Source organism: Orcinus orca, chromosome 9 (assembly GCF_937001465.1).
Source record: "Orcinus orca chromosome 9, mOrcOrc1.1, whole genome shotgun sequence".
NCBI lineage: Eukaryota > Metazoa > Chordata > Mammalia > Artiodactyla > Delphinidae > Orcinus > Orcinus orca.
Window position 1 is genome coordinate 28,933,133 of NC_064567.1, and position 24,578 is coordinate 28,957,710.

The window sequence follows — 24,578 nt, forward strand, 5'->3', positions numbered from 1 at the left end:
AAGCTGAAAAAAGAAAAACAGGCACCCTTCCCCCAAATACTAACTGGAGACACATTATGTAAAAGTAAATAAGTACACCTTTTCTAAAAGAGGCAAAAAACCTCTGTATGTTGTCATATGTATGTTGTCTTTCAAAGCCCCCATTTTCTGTGGGTTTGGCAACCTTTGGCTTGTTTTTACAGCCAAAATGGTTATGGTGATACTAGGTTGGCTCAGCTGCAAGTTCAGTTTCTTCCTCTTTCAAGCTACCTGCTCTTGTATTTCTAAGCCTTGACCTTTTGCAAATAGGAAAGGCATTGGAAGAATATTTTCTTATGGAAGAAGTAAGTAGACACACAGTATCCTACGGCTTAAGAATCTGATCTGCAACGGCATGGCCAAGCTTCAAGTTGCTAAAATGCCATGCCCTCAGCTGCTGGTGGAGGCTCTCGCTTCTCTGAGAGGTAGTTCCATTGCCACACAAAAATATAACATGAATTCATTCGCGGAACATACAGAAGAACCAGTGCAGTGGCAATAACGTTTGGACATTCATAAAAATCTGAGGATCGAGATGGATTCTGACAGTCATCTTAGGGCTGAAAAACAGGATTGGAAGAAACCTCTAGTTGTCACCTCACTAGTCAACCCACTCATGACTGCACTCTGGTTTACAAAGGGGGCCACACCAGAAAGAACAACTGGATCAGTATCTGACAGGACGGTCAAACGAGACAATCTCCATCGCGTTTTCAGCTGTGTCCTTTGGGGATTGGAAGCATTAGAACTGGTATGAGACACCATGGCTCTAGATCAGCTTTAAGGTGGCAGAGAGCGTGAGAGAGCAAGAGTGAGAGTGAGAGCTAGAGAGAGAAAGAGAAAAAAGGGACAGGGCTGCACTGGGAGCTCACTGTATTTCTAGCAACAGCAGAGCAAGGATGCATGGGTGTTTCTTGTGGACCAAATGTGGACAACTAAGTAGAGCGAGCCTGGTGCTATGCTGAATATTTTCCAAGAGGAAGCCTGGAGAAGCAAGGTGACCCGCAACAGAGGGATGGACAGTTGGAAGCCAAGGCGGCAAGGAAGGAATGCAGCTGTAAGGGAGACACTGCCTCTGTCAAAGAAGCTATTATCAGAGGGCTCGGTGGGAGTGTCTTCAAGAAAGTTCACAAGAGCACCTTCAAAAGAAAGAACCAGCATGTTATGCCCAGAAAGCACATCGATGGGTTACGCTTATGCCACTCAGGTCAGACTTTTGTTGCCCTTAACATCTCCCTAACCTGACCCAATGAAGAAAGGGATGGCAGAAGAGTAGCAAAGCACGATGGGGGAAAAAGGAAAGGAGACTCCTGCACCCTCTCTCTTACTTTGGGCTTTTGAGACTGAGGCAGGCCTGAGCTGGGGGAAGGAAATACCTTCATGTGGTTATAACACAGGACTGGGCAATTTTAGTACTGAAGTGAGAGTCTCCTTGTGCCTGAAAGTGATTGGAGTCCTATTTTTATCTGAAAGCGGCTTTAAAATATTGGGACTTACCAAGATTTTATGCAAGTGTAGGGAGGAAATAATCCACAGAGTTTGAAAGGGCAGGGCCGGGGGAAGGAAAAAAAAAATTTGCTGCTATCACCTTCTCAGCTAAGACTATTTAATTACTGGCTACAAATAAAATCATTTCCACCACTAGGAAGGAAAAACTATTCAAAACACAGGCCTTCCAGGAATTCCCTGGTGGTCCAGTGGTTAGAATTGGGCCGGGGCCAGGTTCGATCCCTGGTCTGGGAACTACGATCCCATAAGCCACGCAGTGCAGCCAAAAAAAAACAAAAAAAAACCCAACAAAACAAAAAACCAAACCTAAGAAAGGAAAACAAGAAAACAAACACCACAGGCCCTCTGGTTAATGCATCGGATAAACCAGTGGAGGAAGCCTTGATTTTCAAGCTCCACTAAGACATTTGCCACCTTCTTTGGATACAATTTCTGATGGGAAGGCTTGGGATCTATTAGAAAAGACAAGTGCTCTCCAGGTTCCCATCTTCCTGCTTGTGTTGACCAGTGATTCTGGTTTTCAGGTGTCTACATAAACAGTAATTATTCTAACACACTTCATTTTGTAGAACCTCGAGTTGGGCCTGCTACATGCTTTGGCGGAGTGATGATGAACACATTGTTTAATCTCCTCCAGACATGGTTTCTTTAATGCAAAATAAGACTGACAATGCAATTAAAGATATAATGAGAAATTTAAAAGAATCAAAAGCTACAAAAATCAGAGAGCCAGCATAAATACCTCATGAAAATGACATCCGCACGTCCCCTGCAAAAACTCTTTGTATCGCCCCATTGTTATAGTGAATGTGTCAACCACTTCATAGCCATATTTTTTTGCAGCTTCCAGAATAATCAAATTTTCTTTCCATAAATTCTGAACTTCACTCTGTATTGGAAAAGAGAACAATGAGAATTTTGATTAAGGAGACTTTTATGATTTAATAATTCAGGTAAAATCATGTAAATTGTCTTTTTAAAGATTGATCTTATTGTAAGATAAAGAATTAATTTCTTTAAGATGTGTTCCAATTTTCATGTTCCCCTTATATAAACATTGATGTAAATATAAAATAGCAATATATCAATATCTATAGTGACACACAGTTTGGAACTTTTTCTTCTATGAAAAGCAGTTAGGTTTATTGACACAGAGATCTACTGAAGCAGCTAAGATTCTCAATTTAAAAACCAAGACTTGAAAATCACAAATTCTAGCTCCATCTATTTGAGTTCTTTTAGGCATTTGAGTATTAATTAGTATGTTTTGTTTTTAGCTCTGTGCTGGGGGACAGGAATACAAGGATAATAAACCATGGTACCTGCTCTTAAGACATTGCATTCAAATAGGAGAAACGTATATGTAAATATTTACTAAGTCCTTTATTGGAGGTAAATATACCAGGCTCTGGGCTGGGAGAGAAAAGGGAATAGCTCTGCAGGGGCAGGGGAACACCTGGACAGGGAGACTTCAAGAGGGGTTCCTGAGCAGGGTGAGGTTTGCTGGTTGGCAAACAGGGTGGGAAAACAGAGAGTGGGAGTGTGCTTTGGCGAGCCCCAGAACTGAGTGAAGGCTCCAGCTGCCGCTTCTCTAAATCATATTCCTCCCTCCAGCTGTGTCTGAAGCAATGATGGAGCTCGGTGGGGGTTCTAGTTCAGGTCCACTATTGAGAAGAGGGACTCCTCCACTAACTACTCCAGCTCCAGGATGCCTCATCGGGTTGGCCAAGACTTTCTCAGACTGACTCATAGTCTGAGACTCTTCCTACCTCATCCATCCTTCTTCTACTCCCTTTATATCAGACACATTACAGTCAAACACGGTTCCCAGTACAGAGTAGACATTCAAAAAATATTTCATGCAAGATTGAGTGATATGCATTGGGTGGTGTGGTCTGAAACTGTTCTCACCTACTCCTGCCCCCTCCTTTTTATTCTTCTCAAACATTCTTTCTAATAAATCCCTTTATTTGGCTAACCCTGTCGTGGTGTCTGTCTCTTTGAGAACCCAAATGAACACAGGGAGGGAATTGAACTCCCCTTGTCTTTTCTAAAGAACCAAGAAAAAATTTTTTTTTCATTTTCCAGGTAAAACAGCAAATAATTACTTGCATTTATTAATCCACCTGCAAGGTAAAAGAAGCAGTACAAAGACATCTAATTCTCTGTCTTCTCCACTGTGCTTGCATAACTATTTTTATGTGACATTCAAAGAAAAGTGCTCCCCCCTGCCCCCCAAATAAATGCAGTGAATAGAAAAGGCTCATAAAGGAAAAACCTCGAGGAAAAGAGACAGATGGGAACTTGGTCTCTGCCATCCCCTGAAAAATAATGCTCAATATCATTTGTAGGCCTTTTCGTGTTTGGTTGCAGTATCCTCTCAACTTTAATGTATCCAATTATAAAAGGCAGAAGAAACTTTACAGGAAGTGTTTTACAGAGAAAGTTCAGTTCTCTGGGAAACAGACTCTGAGTCAGAAATTTGCATGCAGGAGGCCACCAGGAAAGCGCCCTTGGGTTCAACTCCTGCAGGGGAGTGAGGGCCTACACGCGGGATAGAGAGACAAGTTGAGCTGCAACCTCGTTGCAACAGAGGCTTTTGCTGATCCCACCGGGAGTTCTAGAGCTGGGGTGGCCCTTCTGAGATGGCCCAAATTAAGGAAAGGGGGCTGAGTCTTGGTTGAGGCTCTGCCCAAAAGGCAATTCCTGCTGGGACTCAGGTCACACCCGCAGCAGCCCAGAGGAATGAATGTCTCAGCCCTGAAGGGACCATCTGGGAGCAAGCAAATCCTACAAAACGTCACTCAATCATTCATGCGTGAGAGGCTTTCTGAGAGTCTCCTATGTGCTGAGCACTGTGTTTTGCATTTGGGGTACCAGAGTGAGCCATGCAGACTTCCCTCCCCCATGCCGGCTCCCACAGGGATTAGTCTAGCAGGGGAGACAGACAACCAAAGCTGGTATCTGTTGAGGGACCTGGATGAGGACACCAGACAATGTTAAAGGAGCTCATAGCAGGAAAAGCCAACTGAGTCCAGGACGTCAATTAAATCTTCCCAGAGAAAACTGGATTTAAACTAACACTTGAAGGGTGACCAGAAGTTACCCAGGTGAGTGGGTAGTGGAAGAGTGTTCTTTGGGAAGAGGGAACAGTGACTTCCAAGACCTGGAGGTGACTGAGAGCATGGCACGCTTGAGGAGCTGAAACACTCGGTGTGGAGTGTGTGTGTGTGTGTGTGTGCGCGCGTGTGTGTGTACACGTGTGCATATGCGTGGAAGCAAGGACTTAGTCTACCGAGGAAGGCGGAGGCCACATCTTGAGTGGCCACGATGAGGATGATGAATGCCAGTGTCTGATGACAAGTTCAGAGTTCTTTTCTGCCTCCACTCGCTCTTGTCCTTTTCTCTTTTGTTTTATCATTCCCCCTCCTCTTCTTCCCTCCTTTAGTTTTCACCCATTTTGCAAAGACTGATGAGCACAATGGAAGCCCTGGTGGCAAGCACGATGGTTAACAGTGTCTGGCGCAAGGTAAGTGCCGAAGAACTGCTGGCAGAGATGCGTTCATTCTAAATCGAAGTAGGCATCACAAGTACTCCAGTTCCTGCGAGAAGCCACAGTCACGGAAGCAAAGCGGAGCTACCAGAGTCCTCAAGGAGGAATTACAAATGTGACCTGCAGCTTCCAAATAACATGAGAGGAGATTCAACTCATAACCCACAGAGACGATTATCAAAAGACCCCTCTCCTAATCCCCGACCATCTCAAACCCTTCATCTACCCCAGATGCTAAATGACTCAACTCACTTTAAATGACCTTAACCCCTCCTGACTCCAAGAGGCTGAATTTGGAGGTTTTATTTGGGCCACTTTCTACCAGTTCTCCTGCTTTGGCATCACGGATCTGGCGGCCAGGCAGGCAAAGTTTCGAGAAAGGAGAGGAGGATCCTGTAATCCCTGTCGGAGAAAGCTAGGAGCGCTCGTAATTGACACAAAAATAAATCTCACTCGGTTTACACATTAAATGGACAGCCTCCTGTCTCCCCAGTTCCCAGTGCCCCTGCCACGAGCTCCCCTGAGCAACTGCACACAAACCCGGCTGCCTGTGAACTCTTCTTGCTGAGCAAGGGCAGCTGGTTCTCTTAGCTACAGATGTTGCCTTTCCTTTCTTTTCTGAGACTTCTATTTAGTGTTGAGACTAACTAGTCACTGTCTTCTATAAGAACCGGTCAGAGGCCTCTAACTCCTTTCATTTACGAATATCCAACCAGAGGCAAAACGAATGATACTACTTTAAAAATACTACTGATTTTTTAAAGCAATCAGTCAGAAATCATCTTAAAAAGACACCCTTTTCCTAAATACTCATTGATGCTGACAATTTCACATGTGTTTCAGCATGAGCCCTTACGGTGTGTGAAACATTACTGAGGTTAGGAGACACTTTAAAGCATGATCCATTTCATCTACCCCTCAAGTCTTTATCTTTTCAAACTCTGGTACCCCCTTTCTTCTTTTATGAACTCAGAGCATTATTTATGACATATTTATGGGCTGTAGTCCCCTTATTTCCAGGAATAATTATATCTGATTTATAATCATAATCCTTAAGTATATCATCTCCTTTGAATTTTACGAAGGTTGCTTAATATTATGTAGTGCCTTTTGGGTCCTTTTTCAGACACCAGCAAGGATCCTTATAGAAACTTGAAGTTCACATAGCCTGGTGAAAATGGGCTTACCTGCGTTAGGAAGTGTACTCCATCCACCGGCAGATGAAATCCAATTCCCAGAGTTTTGATGATCACAAGGATATTGAGTAAATTTTCCCTGTGAAATAATCAGAACACAAGCCATGAACTTTGATTACATTTCTGGATGTCCGTGTTTACATAAGCAGAGTGGAATTCCTTTAGAATGTGATAATTGGCATATAGGACTAAATTCTCATTTTATGGGTTTAATATATATTAGTGTTGTTTTCTTTTTCGTGGATAGAGTTTTATGTGTCAGTGGGCATGTTTTGATCTGTAGTAAACGTCAACTTGGATACTGAAGAGCCATCTTGTGATTGGATATAAAAGTATTTTGAAACATTTTAAACTAGACTTTAAGTACTGGATTCTAAATTACAAGTTGCCCTTTATATAAAATCTTGATAAAATTCTGTCACATGGAGTAACTTTTTTTTTTTTTTTACTTAGAACAGTAATGGCAATTATTATTGCAGAAATGTACCTCTTTAAAACCTTGTGAATAATTTGCAGGTGATTGGAATTAAGCCACTGAACACCACCAACGACTAATACAGTCTGGCTGGTATTCTCCAGGGGATGTGATCTGAAAGAAAAACAACAGATGGTAAACATTTTAACAGCATTGCCTCACATTTCACTGAACCATATCTGGCATCCTGATCACAGGACCTCCCTGTCATTTCTAACTCGTTTTCAGCCATATTACTTGGTATTTAAACTTTTCAGTGCATTTGATATACAGCAAACAATTATGACAGCTAGCAAAACATCAATCCATTGTGGTATTGTTTCATTCAAAATAGTTCCACTGTACCTTTGCAAGAGATGTTCAAGGGCTTTTTCAAATGTTGGTCTCAACGAAGGGCTTATCCAGAACTGTGGATAGTAGGAATAACTGATCAAAGTCTTCCCACCATTGACGTTGTAATAGAATTTAGTGCCATGCACCTTCTGCCATTCTTGAAAGGTTTCATTCAATCTTTCGATCAGATAGTACATTATACCTCTGTTGGTCGAATCTCCAATGAAAAGAATCTATAAGTTAAAAAATCTTGCTTTCAAATATGATGCTTATGTGATATAGAAGACAATATAAAATAAATAATTTGATGAAAACAAAGCCACAAATCTAATTGAAGGACCGCCCTTTAAATGGTCAGAAATGACATTAATCATATTCTCCCCCAAACCCGTTCGTTTTCCTTTTCCATATTCCTAGTAATGACATCATCTACTGACCTACTAACTCATGTTTAAAGCTTTTTGCTTTCTTTATGCTGCCTTTAATTTCTCCACCTCGCTTATGCTCTTAACTTTCTCATCGAATCAGCTTAACACATTTCATTGATTCAAATAGGCATGAAGTATTCTAGTGCTGTAAGAATACTTAGAGATTTTCCAATCTCTTTATTTCATAGATGAGAAATCTGGGAATCCACAGAGGTTAGCCAGCTCGATAGAGGTCAAGCTACTACTTGAGAAAAGAGCCACAGGACGAGAATTTAATTTTCTGAGAAGCAGTCTGTGTTCCAGGATGCAAATCCCAGTGCCATTTGCCCTGGAAGCCTCTCACCCATCACCTCCTTCCCATTCCCACCAGCGGAGCCCTGCTTCAGGCTCCGACTGCCTCAAAGGTGTGCTATTGTTAACACTTGCTTAATGGGTCTTCTTGCACGATGGCTGCCCTCTAATTCATTCTCCACACAGTAATACTGGGATAAATTTCCAAATGTCTCATCTCACGTTCACACTCAGAAACCTTATCGGCTCCCCACGTACTACAGAATCAAATCTTAACTCCTGAGGTTCGGTTAACATTTGCTGAGTTTTTATTGCATATCGCCTTTTGCTAAGTGGAGATTTCACATAGGGGACTCACTTTTAATCTTCATAATCGTGGGGTGTGAATCATTCTCCGTTTCACAGATGAGGGACTTGAGGCTCAGGGAGACTGAGGTTATAAATCTAGTAAATGGGGAACACAGGACTCAAATCCAAGTCCTTTATCTCCAAGTGCAGGGTCGATGGCCCCATGCTCTCAACACTTCTCCTAAAGTAAGCAGGTCAGATTCCTACTTTTTCACTGAACATGATTTGCACTCAGCAACATCTGTTTTTCCTTGTGCTAATCCGTCTGCCTAGAAAGCCCCTCTCTCTGCAACCCCACCTGTGCAAATGCTACAAGTCTCCAGACTCGCCATGAACGGCTCTCTCAGCCGGTCTTGTCCAATGCCCCAGCGAAAGCAACCTTCTCTGTCCTCCGTGATTTCATTATAATGTTTATTTCCATTACTGATTTTATCAAAGACTACATGAAATTATGGCTATTTGTCTCTGTATCTTTTTTCTCATATCATATCAAGAAGGGTTTGAGGTCAGAGTCAAGGTTAATTTCTAAATTCTAATTTCCCCCATAGTTCTATGCATGCATTTTAAAAGTATTTAGTGAACTGAACGTCAAAGGGACTTCTATTAGAGACAATTCCTTTTAATGTCTTTGGAGAAGGTTTAATTTGTACTTCAGTTTTTTTCTCTTTCTGTTGAGCTTTCCCTTTGCATTAGTCATGTACATATTCACTTCTGATTTTAAGAGCAGTCACTGCATCACTTCTCAGGCACTAGTGCGTTCGCCCATCCATAGTGAGAATGCAAAGGTTTATTTTTTCCACAGTAAGTGTACTCAAGTAGCTGTGTGAAGAAACCCAGAAGGCATTCTCCTTCAGAATTTGCTTCCCATTAAACACTGTTACCATAAGCATAGCCAAACTCAACTGTATGATGTAAGATGTCAAGGCCCCAGTCACTGAGTCTCTCGGTCAAGTTCCATTTGGGGCAATAAAATCCCAGTATGAGAAAAATACTTTGTGAAATCACTTGAAATTCTTCCTACTGGATTTGACCTATAATTATTTGTTTTTTTCTGGCCCAGATTTCTGATTTTTTAAAAGGGAAACTTTGAATTATCAGGAAAGCTCTTCATTTCAGAGACTAGTAATTATCCAACTCCATTTGTAATAGTTTGCTTGGGCTGCCATAACAAAGTACCACAGACTGGGTAGCTTAAACAACAGAAATTTATTTTCTCATGATTCTTGGCTAGAAGTCCAAGATCAACGTATTTGCATGGTTGGTTTCTTCTGAGGGCATCTCTGCTTGACTTGTAGATGGCCATCTTCTCTGTATGTCTGTGTCTTAATCTCCTCTACTTATAAGGACACCTGTCATATTGGATTAGGGCCCACCCTAATGGCCTTGTTTTTTTTTTTTTTTTGCGGTACACGGGCCTCTCACTGTTGTGGCCTCTCCCGTTGCGGAGCGCAGGCTCCAGACCCACAGGCTCAGCGGCCATGGCTCACGGGCCCAGCCGCTCTGCGGCATGTGGGATCCTCCCGGACCAGGGTACGAACCCGTGTCCCCTGCATCGGCAGGCGGACTCTCAACCACTGCGCCACCAGGGAAGCCTGGCCTTGTTTTAACTTAATCATCTCTTTAAAGGTTCTATCTCCAAAACAGCCACATTCTGAGGTTATTAGGACTGGGAATTAGGACTTCAACATATGAATTTGGTTGGGTAGAAACACAATTCAGCTTTTAATACCAGTAAAGGACCTTGGAAATCCGGTTGTTAAGCTAAATTTCCACTACAGATTTTTCTTATGGGGTCTTTTCATTTCAGTATCAAGACGCTATCCCTCCTAGTGTCTCTCTGGGCAGCGGTAAGATCACTGGGTGTCTGTATTGTGGGCTACAGAGAGAACTACAGAGGTTGAAGAAAATCCAACGAGCTGCCTGTTACTGAGAGAAAAAAAAATTTCTAGATTTCCATTTTTTTCTGTGGGGTTATACGAAGATGCAGCCCACCAGTGCATGACAGGGGCAAAAAGAAGTTGTGTTTCAGAATTCTTAGGTACTGTTATTTATTAACCAGATGATCTTAGACAAATTATGTGACCTCTTCATGGGTTCATTTCCTTATGTGTGTATTGGGGAAAATAACAGCACCACTGTAAAGGACTTTAATGAGCTTTTAAATACTTATCTTATTCCTGGCACACAGCACACAACAAATGGGAACCAGCATTAAAGCACAGGAAAGCAAGAAGTGTTTTGGAATGCTTCTAGTGTGTCCTGCAGTGCACTGCTAGGCGCTTTAAAATTTGTTAGCTATTTCAGAGAAAATGTCAGTAAAGATAGGAAGCGTCTAAATCACAGCAGCCTCTCTCCTGTCCTATCCACCCTGTTACAGACTCTCAGCAGGGCTAGTAGGGTTGCTGGTGAAACTGAGACTCTGAATCAAGAGCCGGGAGAGAGATCGCCACCCTGAGCAAACCACGGATCTCTGAAAGGTTTCTCATGTCTGTCTCCACTGCTGATCAGTGACTAACAAGAGCTACAGGGATGGGAGAAGGAAGTGTCACCACCACCATCTGCAAAACAGGTTCTTCTAAACTGCAAATATCTAGATAGCATTTTTCAAGCCCAGCAGACACAGCTCTGGGAAGACTAGGTCCTGGAGAATTATTTTAGCCCAGTGCCTTTCTATTCATGAAAGACAGAAATGATAAATTATAACTGAAGTGAAAATGCACTTGTGAATTTTAAATTGCTGGTTCTGTAGGTAAAGCAGTTTTTGGAAGAGGTTAATCGGTATTCCTAACTAAAAGATTTCTAACTTCAAGATATCAGCTTTTTTAAGTGCACGCAATTAAAAAATAATACCCAGAAGAGAAGTGGTTCTCTTCAGCCACATGATTCACATTCAGTCTTTATATCTTTTAGATCATTTGACTTGGTGAATTTTTAAAAGGAAATTTGCAGATTATTTGTTTTCAAGGTCTACTTCTACTTTAAAAGGTCTAAATTACCATAACAAATATTTACAACTAGCCACACATTTTGTAAATAATTCTTCTTTCCTGTGAAGATTATTGCCCTATACTAGTATGTGCAGGTGTTGGCTAGCAGATGCAATCAAAGAAAAAAAAACCAAGTAACCAGTAAGCAATTATAAAAATAATCAATATTAGCAGTAAAACATTAAAATAACTATTTTAATAAAGATTTAAAAAGATTTTTAAAGGTCCAATGATATCATGAGTTCAGGGAGATGAACCCTCTCATATACTACTATGTAAGAACCACAAGGGAGAGATGTTTTCTTTCTTTCTTTTTTTTTTTAAACTGTTGAATTCCAAGTGTCCAGAATACTGTCTGGTGTAAAAGTCAGTCCTCATTTGTTAAATGGATAACTGGAAACTTTGATGCTGTGTATATAAATCAGCAGTTTTCTACTTCTAGGAAATTTCATGGATTCCCATGAAAATACATTTAAAAGCAAAATAAACTGGAAGCAACATAAATGTCTATCAGATTGATTATAGTAAGTTATGATCGTACACTTGAATTCTTTTAATCTTTTAACAATGATATTGTAATATGGATATATTGTGATGGGAACATTTTAGTTAACGTTCATAAAAAGATGATTATAATCAGAATATAAATAATTGTTGCATTTTTGTAAAAGTAAAGCATATGGATGCATAGAAAAAACCCTGATTTAAAAAAAAATTATTTAATTTATTTAATTTTGGCTGCGTTGGGTCTTCGTTGCTGCGGGCGGGCTTTCTCTAGTTGCAGCGAGTAGGGGCTACTCTTCATTGCGGTGCGCAGGTTTCTCATTGCAGTGGTTTCTCTTGTTGAGGAGCACGGGCTCTAGGTGTGTGGGCTTCAGTAGTTGTGGCACGTGGGCTTCAGTAGTTGTGCCTCGTGAGCTCTAGAGCGCAGGCTCAGTAGCCGTGGCACACGGGCTTAGTTGCTCTGTGGCATATGGGATCTTCCCAGACCAGGGCTCGAACCCGTGTTCCCTCCATTGGCAGTCAGATTCTTAACCACTGCGCCACAGGGAAGCCTGACCCGGGTTATTCTGAAGTGATGATATTATGACAGTTTATTCTTTTCGCTCATTTGTATTTTCTAAATGAACAGATATTGGCTTTTTAGATTAATTAAAAAAACAAAAGCAGCAACAGTGGCAACAATAACAGTAAATCCATTTGTTTAAAAGCATTTTGAAAATTCACGTAAAAATAATCAGCTTAAATAAACTTTATTTCTACTTTTTTTAAATTTTGAAATTCCAGTGTTTTTTGTTTTTATTGGCCTCTAATTGCTTTACAATGTTGTGTTAGTTTCTGCTGTACAATGAAGTGAATCAGCTATATGTATATGTATATCCCCTCCCTATCGGACCTCTCTCTCACCACCCTCCCATCCCACCCATCTAGGTCGTCACAGAGCCGAGCTGAGCTTCCTGTGCTATGCGGCTGCTTCCGACTAGCTATCTGTTTTACGCATGGTAGTGTACATATGTCAATCCTCACCTCCCAATTTGCCCCACCCCCCCAACCACCCCCAACCCTGTGTCCACAGGTCCGTTCTCTACATCTATGTCTCTATTCCTGCCCTGCAAATAGGTTCATCTGCACCATTTTTCTAGATTCCACATATATGTGTTAATATACAATATTTGTTTTTCTCCTACTTTACTCTGTATGACAGTCTCTAGGTCCATCCACATCTCTACAAGTGACCCAATTTCGTTTCTCTTTATGGCTGAGTAATATTCCATTGTATATATGTACCACATCTGCTTTATCCATTCATCTGTCGTTGGACATTTAGGCTGTTTCCACTTCCTGGCTATTGTAAATAGTGTTGCAATGAACATTGGGGTACATGTCCTTTTGAATTATGGTTTTCTCAGGGTATATGCCCAGTAGTGGGATTGCTGGGTCATATGGTAGTTCCATTTTTAGTTTAAGGAACCTCCATACTGTTCTCCATAGTGGCTGTATCAATTTATATTCCCACCAACAGTGCAAAAGGGTTCCCTTTTCTCTACACCCTCTCCAGCATTTATTGCTTGTAGATTTTTTGACGATGGCCATTCTGACTGGTGTGAGGTGATACCTCATTGTAGTTTTGATTTTCATTTCTCTAATAATTAGTGATATCTTTTCATGTGCCTCTTGGCCATCTGTATGCTTTCTTTGGTGAAATGTCTGTTTAGATCTTCCACCCATTTTTTAATTGGGTTGTTTGTTTTTTTGATATTGAGCTCCATTAGTTGTTTGTATATTTTGGAGATTAATCTTTTGTCAGTTGCTTTGTTTGCAGATATTTTCTCCCATTCTGAGGGCTGTCTTTTCGTCTTGTTTATGGTTTCCTTTGCTGTGCAAAAGCTTTTAAGTTTCATTAGGTCTTATTTGCTCATCTTTGTTTTTATTTTCATTACCCTAGGAGGCGGGTCAAAAAAGATCTTGCTGTGGTTTATGTCAAGGTGTGTTTTTCCTGTTTTCATCTAAGAGCTTTATAGTGTCCTGTCTTACATTTAGGTCTTTCATGTATTTTGAGTTTATTTTTGTGTATGGTGTTAGGAAGTGTTCTAATTTCGTTCTTTTACATGTAGCTGTCCAGTTTTCCCAGCACCACTTATTAAAGAGGCTGTCTTTTCTCCATTGTATGTCCTTGCCTCCTTTGTTATAAATCAGGTGACCATGTGTGCGTGGGTTTATCTCTGGGCTTTCTATCCTGTACCATGGATCTATATTTCTGTATTTGTGCCAGTACAATACTGTCTTGATTACTGTAGAACAATGGCCTAAGAGAATCAAGATCAAACATTGGTTCAATAAACCTCTCACAGGAATAACACTAATCGTATTTTGAATTCCAGTAGCAGCTTCATTCTACAGATTGAATGGCTTTTTGCTATGTAGCGTCTCTCTTCTGGTCCTGTGCTATGAAGGGAGGCTGCCTCCACCGAGGTGGGCTCTGGAGAGGAGCAGAAACACCTGTGTCTCGATGTGTCACTAGAGGCTGGATCTCAGCTCATCAGCGGGAGACAAAGATGTGTTCAGAAGAGTTCTGCATCTGTTCTATTCCCAAAACTTGGCATGCAAGGTGTCACTGAAAAGTATATACGGTCTGGTGTTTTTTCTACTATTTTCATACCATCATGGACCACAGGACCTAGAAGCACATCCTGTTCTTAGGCTCTATTAAAGCTTGGGCTTACTTTAAAATAGTCTTCTTAAAAACCATGAAACTGTCTTTGTTTTCATTTCTAATTTCTCAACATTATCTAGTCCCTGTATTAGGTGACACAGGCTAAGTGCTATTAACAAACAGAGCCCCCAAATGTATAATGGCCTAAATACAATGGATGTTTACTTCTCCTTCAGGAAAACAGTCCAGGTGGTTCCAGGCAGGGGTAAGGGGGCGGGTTGGGGCCGGGAGGTCATTCAGGGTCCCAGGATGGTTAGACTGTGCCTTCCTCAAATACGGATTCCGAGACCTCACTGGGCATTGATATCCAGCTGGGGGAAGGAGTAAAGAGCTGCCAGGTTTCCTATGGGCCCACCCTGGGAGCTGGGCACATCGCTGCTGCTCACATCCCATTGGTTGGAACTCAGTCATGTGGTCATGCACCTGATCTCAAGGGAGACTGAGAAATGTAGTCAAGCTTTGTGCCAGAAAGAAGAAGAAATGAGTTTGATGAACACTTCCCTAGTCTTTACCACATTCTCCTACATGCTAAGTCTTTCTGGGGAAATAAAAACACCTAAATTCAGATTTTCTACCTGTGAATTAGTAAAAGTGTGAAGCATATGAAAGCCTAAATTTATAATCTACATAATGCATAAGAGCACTTCTGTTCTTAGAGATATTGATTGCTTGGGACAAATAAGAGCAAGAAATATCATTTATTAGTGAAAATACAACAAAAACTTCGGGATTTTTTTTTTTTTTTTTGCGGTACGCGGGCCTCTCACTGCTGTGGCCTCTCGCGTTGCAGAGCACAGGCTCCGGACGCACAGGCCCAGCGGCCATGGCTCACGGGCCCAGCTGCTCCGCGGCGCCTGGGATCCTCCCAGACCGGGGCATGAACCCATGTCCCCTGCATTGGCAGGAGAACTCTCAACCACTGCGCCACCAGGGAAGCCCTGGGAATTTATGATTGAAATATACGATAAAACAATTTTCATCCCACTTTATCTCATCATGAATAAAGGGAACTAATGATGACGATACTTAACATGTAAATATTTTACTCTATTACCTCCTGTCTCCAAAGTCACCAAAAGTAACAAGGACATAGTTAGCAAAGCAAGTTATAAAGAAATGAAGAGAAGCAATGGGGGCTGTCTGTGTTGAGTCAATATAAAGGTAGTTTGTTAGCTTCTCAGATTCTTCTGATCTGTTGAAGCTAGGAAAGAACTGGGTATATGTAGAAGCAATAGACAGGGGAAAAAAACCCATCTTGATTTAAAATAATTTTCTATCTTCCTTTCTTTCCTCTTGCATAGGTTCTATCTTCAATATTCACAGAGATGGGGAGATGTTCTTCAGAACAACAAAGTACATGGAGATGTTCTTCAGAACAACAAAGTACATGGAGATGCCAACACAGGTCTCAGCCAGCAAATAGGAACCCACTGGAAGCTTCCAAGAGGGGAAGTTACACAGGAGCTTCTTGTCCATTAATCTAGGCAATGCCTGCTTAGTGGAGAGCTCTCATCTTGGTAAATAAAGGAAACGAAAGTGAGGAGGAGTCCTATTCATTACATCTAGTCCAGGGCCAAGCATAGCCCATACGTTTAGAAAGCTCCACAGTGATTCCAATGAGCCCCATGATGGAGCACCACTGCTCTCATAAAATAACTTCCCATTCTAAGTGAGGTATAGGGTGATTCAGCTCTAATATGAAGCTGAGACTGATCAGATGGCTAGTGATATTTAGGGCATGATGAAAATCTAGCTCATCAAAGCGTCTCTCTGTGAAATGTAATATGATTGCAACGAATGTTTTTTCAATGATGCATTTGATTAAATTGGCTATAGAGGACCAAACAAATTGCTCTTTGGAGTCAAGAACAGATGAAAACTGACATGTAGGCAAGTCACTCTAAAACACATGAAATTTGGCAGAAAAGAAAAACAAACAACTGAACAATATCACCTAGACACAGATCTTCTAACTGCTTGGAAGAAAAGTATGTATCTATTTTGCTCTTCTCTCTGGACTGTGGGCATTATGTGTAAGCCATCCTTCCCTGGTGAGAGTCAGGTACACTCCTTTTCTTCTGTTCACCCTTTTTTATTGAAACTGACAAGCAACAATGAATTGTGTAACCATAATGGAATTCACGTATTAGTCAGAACATATTATTTTAAATTGGGCGTACTTCAAATATGTAAACACCTTTAAATCCAAGACAGTACTTAACTTGCAAACATAGCTTAAAACTGCAAGTTACATTTCCTGTTTTAACAGCTGAGTTTAAATACTTTCAGTAAATATTGCCTTTTTATATTTTCCTTTCTTAATTGCACTCTTCTCTCAGATATTTTATTACTGAGTAATAAAATACTGAGTTTGTCAGTTGAACTATGTTTCTGACAAACAAAATAAAAGCTCGTTTCATTCAGTTTTGGTCAACCTCCTAAGTTCTTTCAGTTGTAAATTTCATTACCCTACTTCTAAACTATTTCCTATGTATTTTGCACTGTGATTACAAAGTTATGCTCTGATAAATTTTTCTAAATGTTCCAACCAAAGTTTATTAAGTAAGAGGTGTGTATCTATTTAGAGACATATGTCAAGAGTATAACTGAACACACAGTTTGTTCTTTTTCAATGAATTTTGCTTTGATTCAACACGACGGCACATCACAAAACCTATACATATCTGCAAGAGCTTACAAATGAAATAACTCATATTTGGATAGATTTAGAGTAAGAGGGGTCTCGTATTTACCTGCCCTCCAGACACGAACAAGTATGCCATAGAAAGTGATACAGATGCTCTGAGGAGAAACCCTGTGCCATCTTTCTGCAGAGATCAGCCTGTTCACTGAAGTAAAGGCAAATGACTGAGGTATAAAAAGTTTGGTCCTGCTTACACACCACTGAGTGCAGTGACATTCCTGGTCAAAGTTACAGGAAAATTGAACGCCTTTTTAAATCCCAACTGATCTGTGTTTTGTTTCTTCCCCACCGGTGGGCCTCCATTTCCAAGTACAGCCTTCCATTCATCACTGGAAAGCAGTGGTAAAAAGATGTAGAAGATCATAATAACAACACAAGGAAATTCAACTGAGAGAAATGACTACTGGAGATTCTAAAGAAAGCAGAACACCATCTGAAGGCCTAACTTTCCAATACTTCTCACGGACCCAGTAAATTCTGTTGCCTTTTAATTGGATTCTTTTGAGAAAGATAACTCAGTTTAATGTATTCCCTTAAAGGTTGCCTTGATTAGGATTTAAAATAAACTTCTGTTTTTTTTGTAGCACAACATATCTGCACTACTGTACACGGGAACAGTGATATTTTTGGCTTCTCACGGTAAAAAGTCTGAGTTTTCCATATTAATTGAAAGTTTTCAGATGAGTAAGGGTACTTATACCATTAGAAATTCCATGTCTAGGTATGTCCCCACTTTTACACAATCCAAGAGGCATAAACTGGACCACACAGAAAACGAGTAACTCAGCATCACCTCCAGTGCACTCCTTGCCTGCTAGGTTCCTGCCCATTGTCTGTTCCCTCCATTCTCCATTCCCTCCAGTAAGAGAAAATTCAAAAAAGGCACTAAGCTTGAGTGATACAACTCTCACCATAGGTTCTTCTGAGAAAAAATGAAGATCTTTATTTTTTTCTCGTTCAATTAAACTATTTCAAAGTCATGTGATTGGTAGATTGCCTATAACTACCAACACCACTCTGCTCAGGTACTTTCTCTTTTGGCAACTTTTCCAGACCTTCCCAGTCCAGGTCAGGTGCCAGCCTCTGGGCTTCTCCCAACCTTTGCAATGATCACGCGATTTTGTAACGATCACTTCTCTCATTTGTCTTCTTCCACTAGACATTTGGCACCTTGGAGGATCGTGGTGTGCACACGTAGAACAGATTCTTAGCTCAACAGAACTAGATGAATGAATAACAAGGTGACATCCCAAAGGTTGAAAAAGTGTTCTGGGCTTAATTGTGTTAAGTGGTCAGCTGGATTTGACTCTGTGAGAACATGTTAGGGATAACTGAGATTGCAAGGTTTCTGATGTGGGGCAGCAGAGTTACTCTGATTCCTTCCATGAATAAAAGAGTCACTTCATTCCTGAGTGCCAGTCTGAAACTGCTGTCCTTTAGCATTTGTGAAGTGAATTTCTGGATGATATCACCCAAATAATATGCCTCTTTTCTTGAATGTTTGACATGGCAAAAAGAGTCCCCTACCTGCACCTCACCCCCCAAAAGAGTCAGGTGTTTATAAAACAAAATATTTGTGTTACTTGTTTCTCAATTTTTGTAACTGATATGCTTTAACATGTATTCGTCTTTGAAATAGAATGGTGATTATAAAAAGTTCTGGGTAGGATGAGAACTCCCTTGCTTCAGTAATGAAATATAAGAGTTTCACCATCACTTTGTATGTTTATATTTTTCTCCAGGAGAATGAGAAATAGATGTATAGGGAAAACCTTCTGCTAACCAACTCCTATTCATAAGTGAAGCTTTCTTAAAATAAGTGCGATTTCATAGTTGTAATCGTGAATGTTTACACAATTATCTCTGTGCTGTGTGGTACATGAGGGTATAAACCTGTCTGCACATTACCAAGTCCTGTGATTCAGAATGTAAAATGTCTTTCTCAGTTTTTCCCTTCTTTGCATTTCCACGGCCTCTGCCCAAGTTCTGATTTATACAACTTTTCAAAATATAGATTTTTGGCTTTAAAAAGGTGCTCACACATTGTAAACATAAAGGTAACACACATACACGTATCCCCTGCTTTCCGAAAGTTCAATTTATGCCACTTCGTTTTTCTGAAAGACCTACATTTAAGACAGGCATTTTTCCTAAAAGTGAAAATCCTCTTCGGATTTCTTTTGGTTAGCAAAAATAGGTACTAATATAGGTCTTTCAGAAAAGCAAATGGTTGTCAATTGAACTTTCTGAAAATCGGGGATACTCTTCACTGTCCTCCATTTCGATTTACGAAAGGCTTCCTAGGAGCGCTCTACTTTTGGATAGTGGGGGAAACCTGTATTTAAAAAGACTTCGTCACACTTTGCCAACCATAATTTACTACCTGAATTGGCTTCACAGCCATACGTTCTTGGCATTCACACAGGGTCTGTGTGTAAAAGGATCCTGTGCTTGGTTTATTGCTCTGCTTTTGCCTTCTCAAAATTCTTAATAATTATTGAACACAGGGTCCTGCACTTCCGTTTTGCCCTGGGCCTGGCAGAATATATGGCCAATCCTGTCACCATCCCACTCCTCCCCTACTCCCCTCCACTTACGTAATCAATCTTTTTCAAAATAATTAATTAATTAATTAATTAATTTTGGCTGTGTTGGGTCTTCATTGCTGCCCTTAGGCTTTCTCTAGTTGTGGTGCACGGGCTTCTCACTGTGGTGGCTTCTCTTGTTGCGGAGCACGGGCTCTAGGCACACGGGCTCAGTAGTTGTGGCTCGTGGGCTCTGGCGTGCAGGCTCAGCAGTTGCGGCGCACGGGCTTAGTTGCTCCGTGGCATGTGGGATCTTCCCGGACCAGGGATTGAACCCGCATCCCCTGCATTGGCAGGCGGATTCTTAACCACTGTGCCACCGGGGAAGTCCAACTTATGTAATCATTCTTAAGGGCTTGTTACTTCCAGAAATATTCCGTGTGTGTAAGCGTGTCTGCATTAGGTTTTGCATTGATGAGATTATTCTATACGTATTCTTGACTTTCGTGGCTTCCTCAGTGTGGCGCGATAGAATTTTTCCATTAAACAGTCTCTGCCCCCCCAGCACCATGCCCATTTCTTCCTGCCGTAGGCAGTCTCCATACTATTGCAGGATGGTTTTTCTAATTCTGGTTGTGCCGCTGCTCTGCTAAAAATGTACAGTGCTTCCCTGCTGGGTATAAAGTAAACTGGCATCCTGGTAAACGCAGCAGACTCTGTAGGACCACTGCCAGTATACTGGCAAATTTGAGTTTCTGAGCTTGCGATTCTGAAGGACGCTTCTGGACCCAAAGAATCCCTAAGACAAGCCCTCACTTCCTAGCAGCCAGCTGGTTGGTCTCTGCGGGGATCGCCTGATCTGAACACAGGCCTTTATTTTCAGACTCTGTAACATCATCTCTCTCTAACGCGTAGGAAGAAGAGATCTTCCCTTTTTCTTATCATTACTTTGTAGAGTTGCGAATAATTGAAATGAACAAAGACGGTATTGTGGACTTCGTGTTTGTGTCCTCCGGAAATTCACATGTTGAAACCCTAATTTCCCCCCTCCACACCCGCCCACCATGTGATGGTATTGGGAGGTGGAGCTTTAGAAGGTAATCAGGTCTAGATGAGGTCATGAGGGTGTTGGCCCCATAATGGCATTAGTGTCTTTATAAGAAGAGGAAGACATTAGCGGTCTGTCTGTCTCTGTCTCTCTACCTTATGAGGACACAGCAAAAAGGCAGCCAAGAGAAGCCAGGAAGCGGCCTCTCACCAGAACCCAACTGTGCTGGCACCCTGATCTTGGACTTCTCAGCCTCCAGAACTGTTGAGAAATAAATATCTGTTTAAGTCACTCAGGCTATGGTATTTTAAGACTGACAGAGAAGGCATTTAGCTTTCTACAAAGTTGATTAATCTACAGCATGGGATTAGATCATATAGACTTATTCTTCTTTTACAGATGAAGAAAATAAGCCTGAGAAACAATGTGTCCTGTCCAAAGCCATGGACTTTAGTGATGAACTTGAACATCTACTGACTTTCAGGTTAATAGACGATGACATCTCGGAATCTTCCTGAGGTCAGAACGAGATTCTGAAAGAGTTTGGAGAAGTCTGACTTATGACAAGGACTATTTTCATTGTTTCCAGTCCTACATTTCTAGGATATGGAGGTTGGGTTGCCCAAATTGGTGGTTCAAACTGCCTGAGTAGTGGCCACTTACATACATGTGGGATCACAGGTGAATTACTCAATCTCTCTGAACTTTAACATTCTTAAGTAGAAAACGGATCTAAAAATATCTACCTTACAGACTTGTGAATAGGAATAAATAAAATTTTAACTTATTCATTTACTCAACAAATATTTATTAAGTGACTATTATGTTACGAATGCTGTGCCAAGCAAGATTATGGTAGCGAATCAAACACACTGGCTGCCCTCCTAAAGCTCAAAGTCTGATAGCATTTAAGGTGTGAACAAGTCAGTAGCACGGTTCTTTGCACAGAATCAATGCTCACTTAATAATACAGCAACAGAAGTTTCTGACATTTCTTTTCTTCCCTTCCCTTTTTTGAAACTAACTAATACTGCTGCTTTATCTTTAGATATCCTCTCAGTCACGAACTTTGGGGCATTTATATTAGAATCTCCATGAAGAAGAGGTCCATTCCCCTGCCTTGCTTCTCCCACCTGTCATTTTTCTTTAAACCATTTGCTGGTAGAAAATCTGAACATAGGCCTAATCTGAAAAACGGACATATATTTACTCCACTGCACTTTATGAATCATAGAGCTTCTTAAAACAATCAGGTTTTGAAATCAGTCTTGCCCGTGCTTGAGAGCTTGCAAACCGTTTGTAAGGAAATGTCCATCTAATAAAAGGTACTTTGAAAGTCTGCAGAAGGATTACTTACTTCATGTTAGTCAAGCATCTCAGTCTATGTGCCCAGTTCGCACGTCCGAGAGCTCTGCCAGGATCTACCTAGTCAGAGCACGCCTAGCAAGGAGACACCGCATGTCCAAGAGATCAGCTTAGAAGCCACACTAAAGGAAAAGCAACCTAGTGAGGTCCATGCGAGACCTGCCCGGGAACGTGAGAGAAGATCAGGAAGGTTAGTGTGTAAAAACCATGCTATGCACGGGGTAAGCTGGAGCAGAAGTCTTACATGCAGGAACATTCTACCGCCTGTGCGAGCCACAGATGGCTGTTTTAACTGCAGTGCCTTGCGAGAGCTACAGTTGACAAGGCCAGATGCTCTGAATCGCCAACTGTCAGTTGACATGGCCAGCTCTTACCCATGTGGGCTGAGAAAACCCTGGCCCAGCATGGAACTGGGTCAGCACAGGACATGATTTTTAGAGCCTCAATCTGTCAAGGAGACTTATTTGGAAATAACTGAGCATTGTGAACAAAAATTGTTCAGGCTCTTCTATGATAATGCATTCATTCAAAAAGCCGAACTGCATTCAGTTAGCTGTCCTCTGCAGCGTGAGGGAGAAGGAATTGGTCTAGTAAGTACAGTTTTGGTGCTGTGGGTGGTGTAAATGAAAGGTCTCCCCCACTGATCCAGAGCCTACCTTCCTTCCTCCCAGGCACTGCTGGAGCTGAGGCTTAGTTAGGACACCATAGTGACAGTTGTGAGGCTGCCAAGTGATTTCTCTCCAGTCACAGGTCCTGTTGTCTGAACAGCTAAGGCAAGGCACGATCCACTGGCCTGGAAGAGACAGCAAAGCTTCTTTGGTTCAGTTTCTATGGGTGAAATTACAGTTTGCAAGTAAGTCTAGAATTCAGCAATGGCACACCATTACAGAAATCACAGAGCAGACCACTCTTACATAAACCCAGTGGAGCAGTGCATGGCCTCCTGCCGACCAAACAGAATCTCAAGTAGTAATTTTTTTTTTTTTTTTTGGTGATACGCGGGCCTCTCACCGTTGTGGCCTCTCCCGCTAAGGAGCACAGGCTCCGGAGGCACAGGCTCAGCGGCCATGGCTCACGGGCCCAGCCGCTCCATGGCATGTGGGATCTTCCCAGACCGGGGCACGAACCCGTGTCCCCTGCATCGGTAGGGGGGCTCTCAACCACTGCGCCACCAGGGAAACCCTAAAGTAGTAATGTTTTGAAATAACACAGTTCATGCTGAAGTCAAGTATGAATTCTGTTCCGTAAAAACACATACTTAAAAAAACATTAAAGTGATTGGGTACTACTCAATTGTTATTTATTTTCAAACAGTACACGAGGCACTTAATAGGACCAAAGTATATAGGGAGCCACTGATACTGAGGTGGTTGGCCACACATATTTCCTAGCCTAACACATGCTTAGGTTACCAATCCAATAATAGTTACATTCTCTGCTCTCCAGAGATTCAAGATACGATAAGACAATTACTTTAATATTCTGATAATTTATTGTTTTGAAGAATAGTGATTGCTCCTTAATTTGATCAGTGGCCTTTTTGCTGTGAATCTCTTCACCTCCTTCTAGCTCTGTCACCTTAATTTTTTCATCTGTTAGATGAGGTGTGTACTGTTCTCACATGATTGGTATGAGGATTTAATGGGATAATGTATTTAAAGGACCCAGCACAGTTACCACATCATATTCACCTTTGTTAGCAGCTGATTTCAGGCACAAAGTAGGGCACAAGCTTTAGTAAATGTTTATAAGATAAATGAATATTGTCAAAAAGCTGCATTTAAGATCTTTCTTATTTTACTGATAAAGTAACATGCATTCAAAACACTGCAGCTTTTAGTGTGAGTGGACACATTAATAATTTATTAGAAAAATATCATGAAATGACTTTTTTTTTTGCGGTACGCGGGCCTCTCACTGTTGTCTCACTGTTGTGGCCTCTCCCGCTGCGGAGCACAGGCTCTGGACACGCAGGCTCAGTGGCCATGGCTCACGGGCCCAGCCGCTCCGTGGCATGTGGGATCTTCCCAGACCGGGGCACGAACCCGTGTCCCCTGCATCGGCAGGTGGACTCTCAACCACTGCGCCACCAGGGAAGCCCTGAAATGACTTTTGATTTTTGTTTTTTCCTTGTTTATCTTTTCAGGAACGGAGTGTGAACCAGCATGTTAAACATGGAGCAGTTATTTGTGCCCTTTGTGGAGAATACCTTGATGTCTTCAACAATCATCTGTTCCACCCAAAAGGTCTTGCCTATGTTACTGCTTCATGCTTCTCTTCAAAATATCGAGGAGCTATGGGACTTCCCTGGTGGCGCACTGGTTAAGAATCCACCTGCCAACGCAGGAGACATGGGTTCGAGCCCTGGTCCAGGAAAATCCCACATGCCGCAGAGCAACGAAGCCTGTGTGCCACAACTACTGACCCTGCACTCTAGAGCTCACAGCCACAACTACTGAGCCCACATGCAACAACTACTGAAGCCTGAGCGCCTTGAACACGTGCTTCGCAAGAAGAGAAGCCACCATAATGAGAAGTCCGCGCACCGCAACGAAGAGTAGCCCCTGCTTGCCACACGCAGCAA

General features: G+C 41.7%; 1 protein-coding gene across 1 annotated transcript in view; it reads right to left on the reverse strand.

The window, feature by feature from the left end:
• The window catches only part of CPED1 (cadherin like and PC-esterase domain containing 1), a 297,515-nt gene that overhangs the window by 16,945 nt on the left and 255,992 nt on the right, over positions 1 to 24,578 (reverse strand). Inside the window, exons 17-21 of the mRNA XM_033420398.2 lie at positions 22,651 to 22,787; positions 7,097 to 7,317; positions 6,764 to 6,865; positions 6,268 to 6,355; positions 2,270 to 2,416 (exon numbers count right to left, since the gene is read on the reverse strand). Of these exons, the coding sequence (XP_033276289.1) occupies positions 2,270 to 2,416; positions 6,268 to 6,355; positions 6,764 to 6,865; positions 7,097 to 7,317; positions 22,651 to 22,787 (695 nt within the window). The remainder of the gene's footprint in view (positions 1 to 2,269; positions 2,417 to 6,267; positions 6,356 to 6,763; positions 6,866 to 7,096; positions 7,318 to 22,650; positions 22,788 to 24,578) is intronic.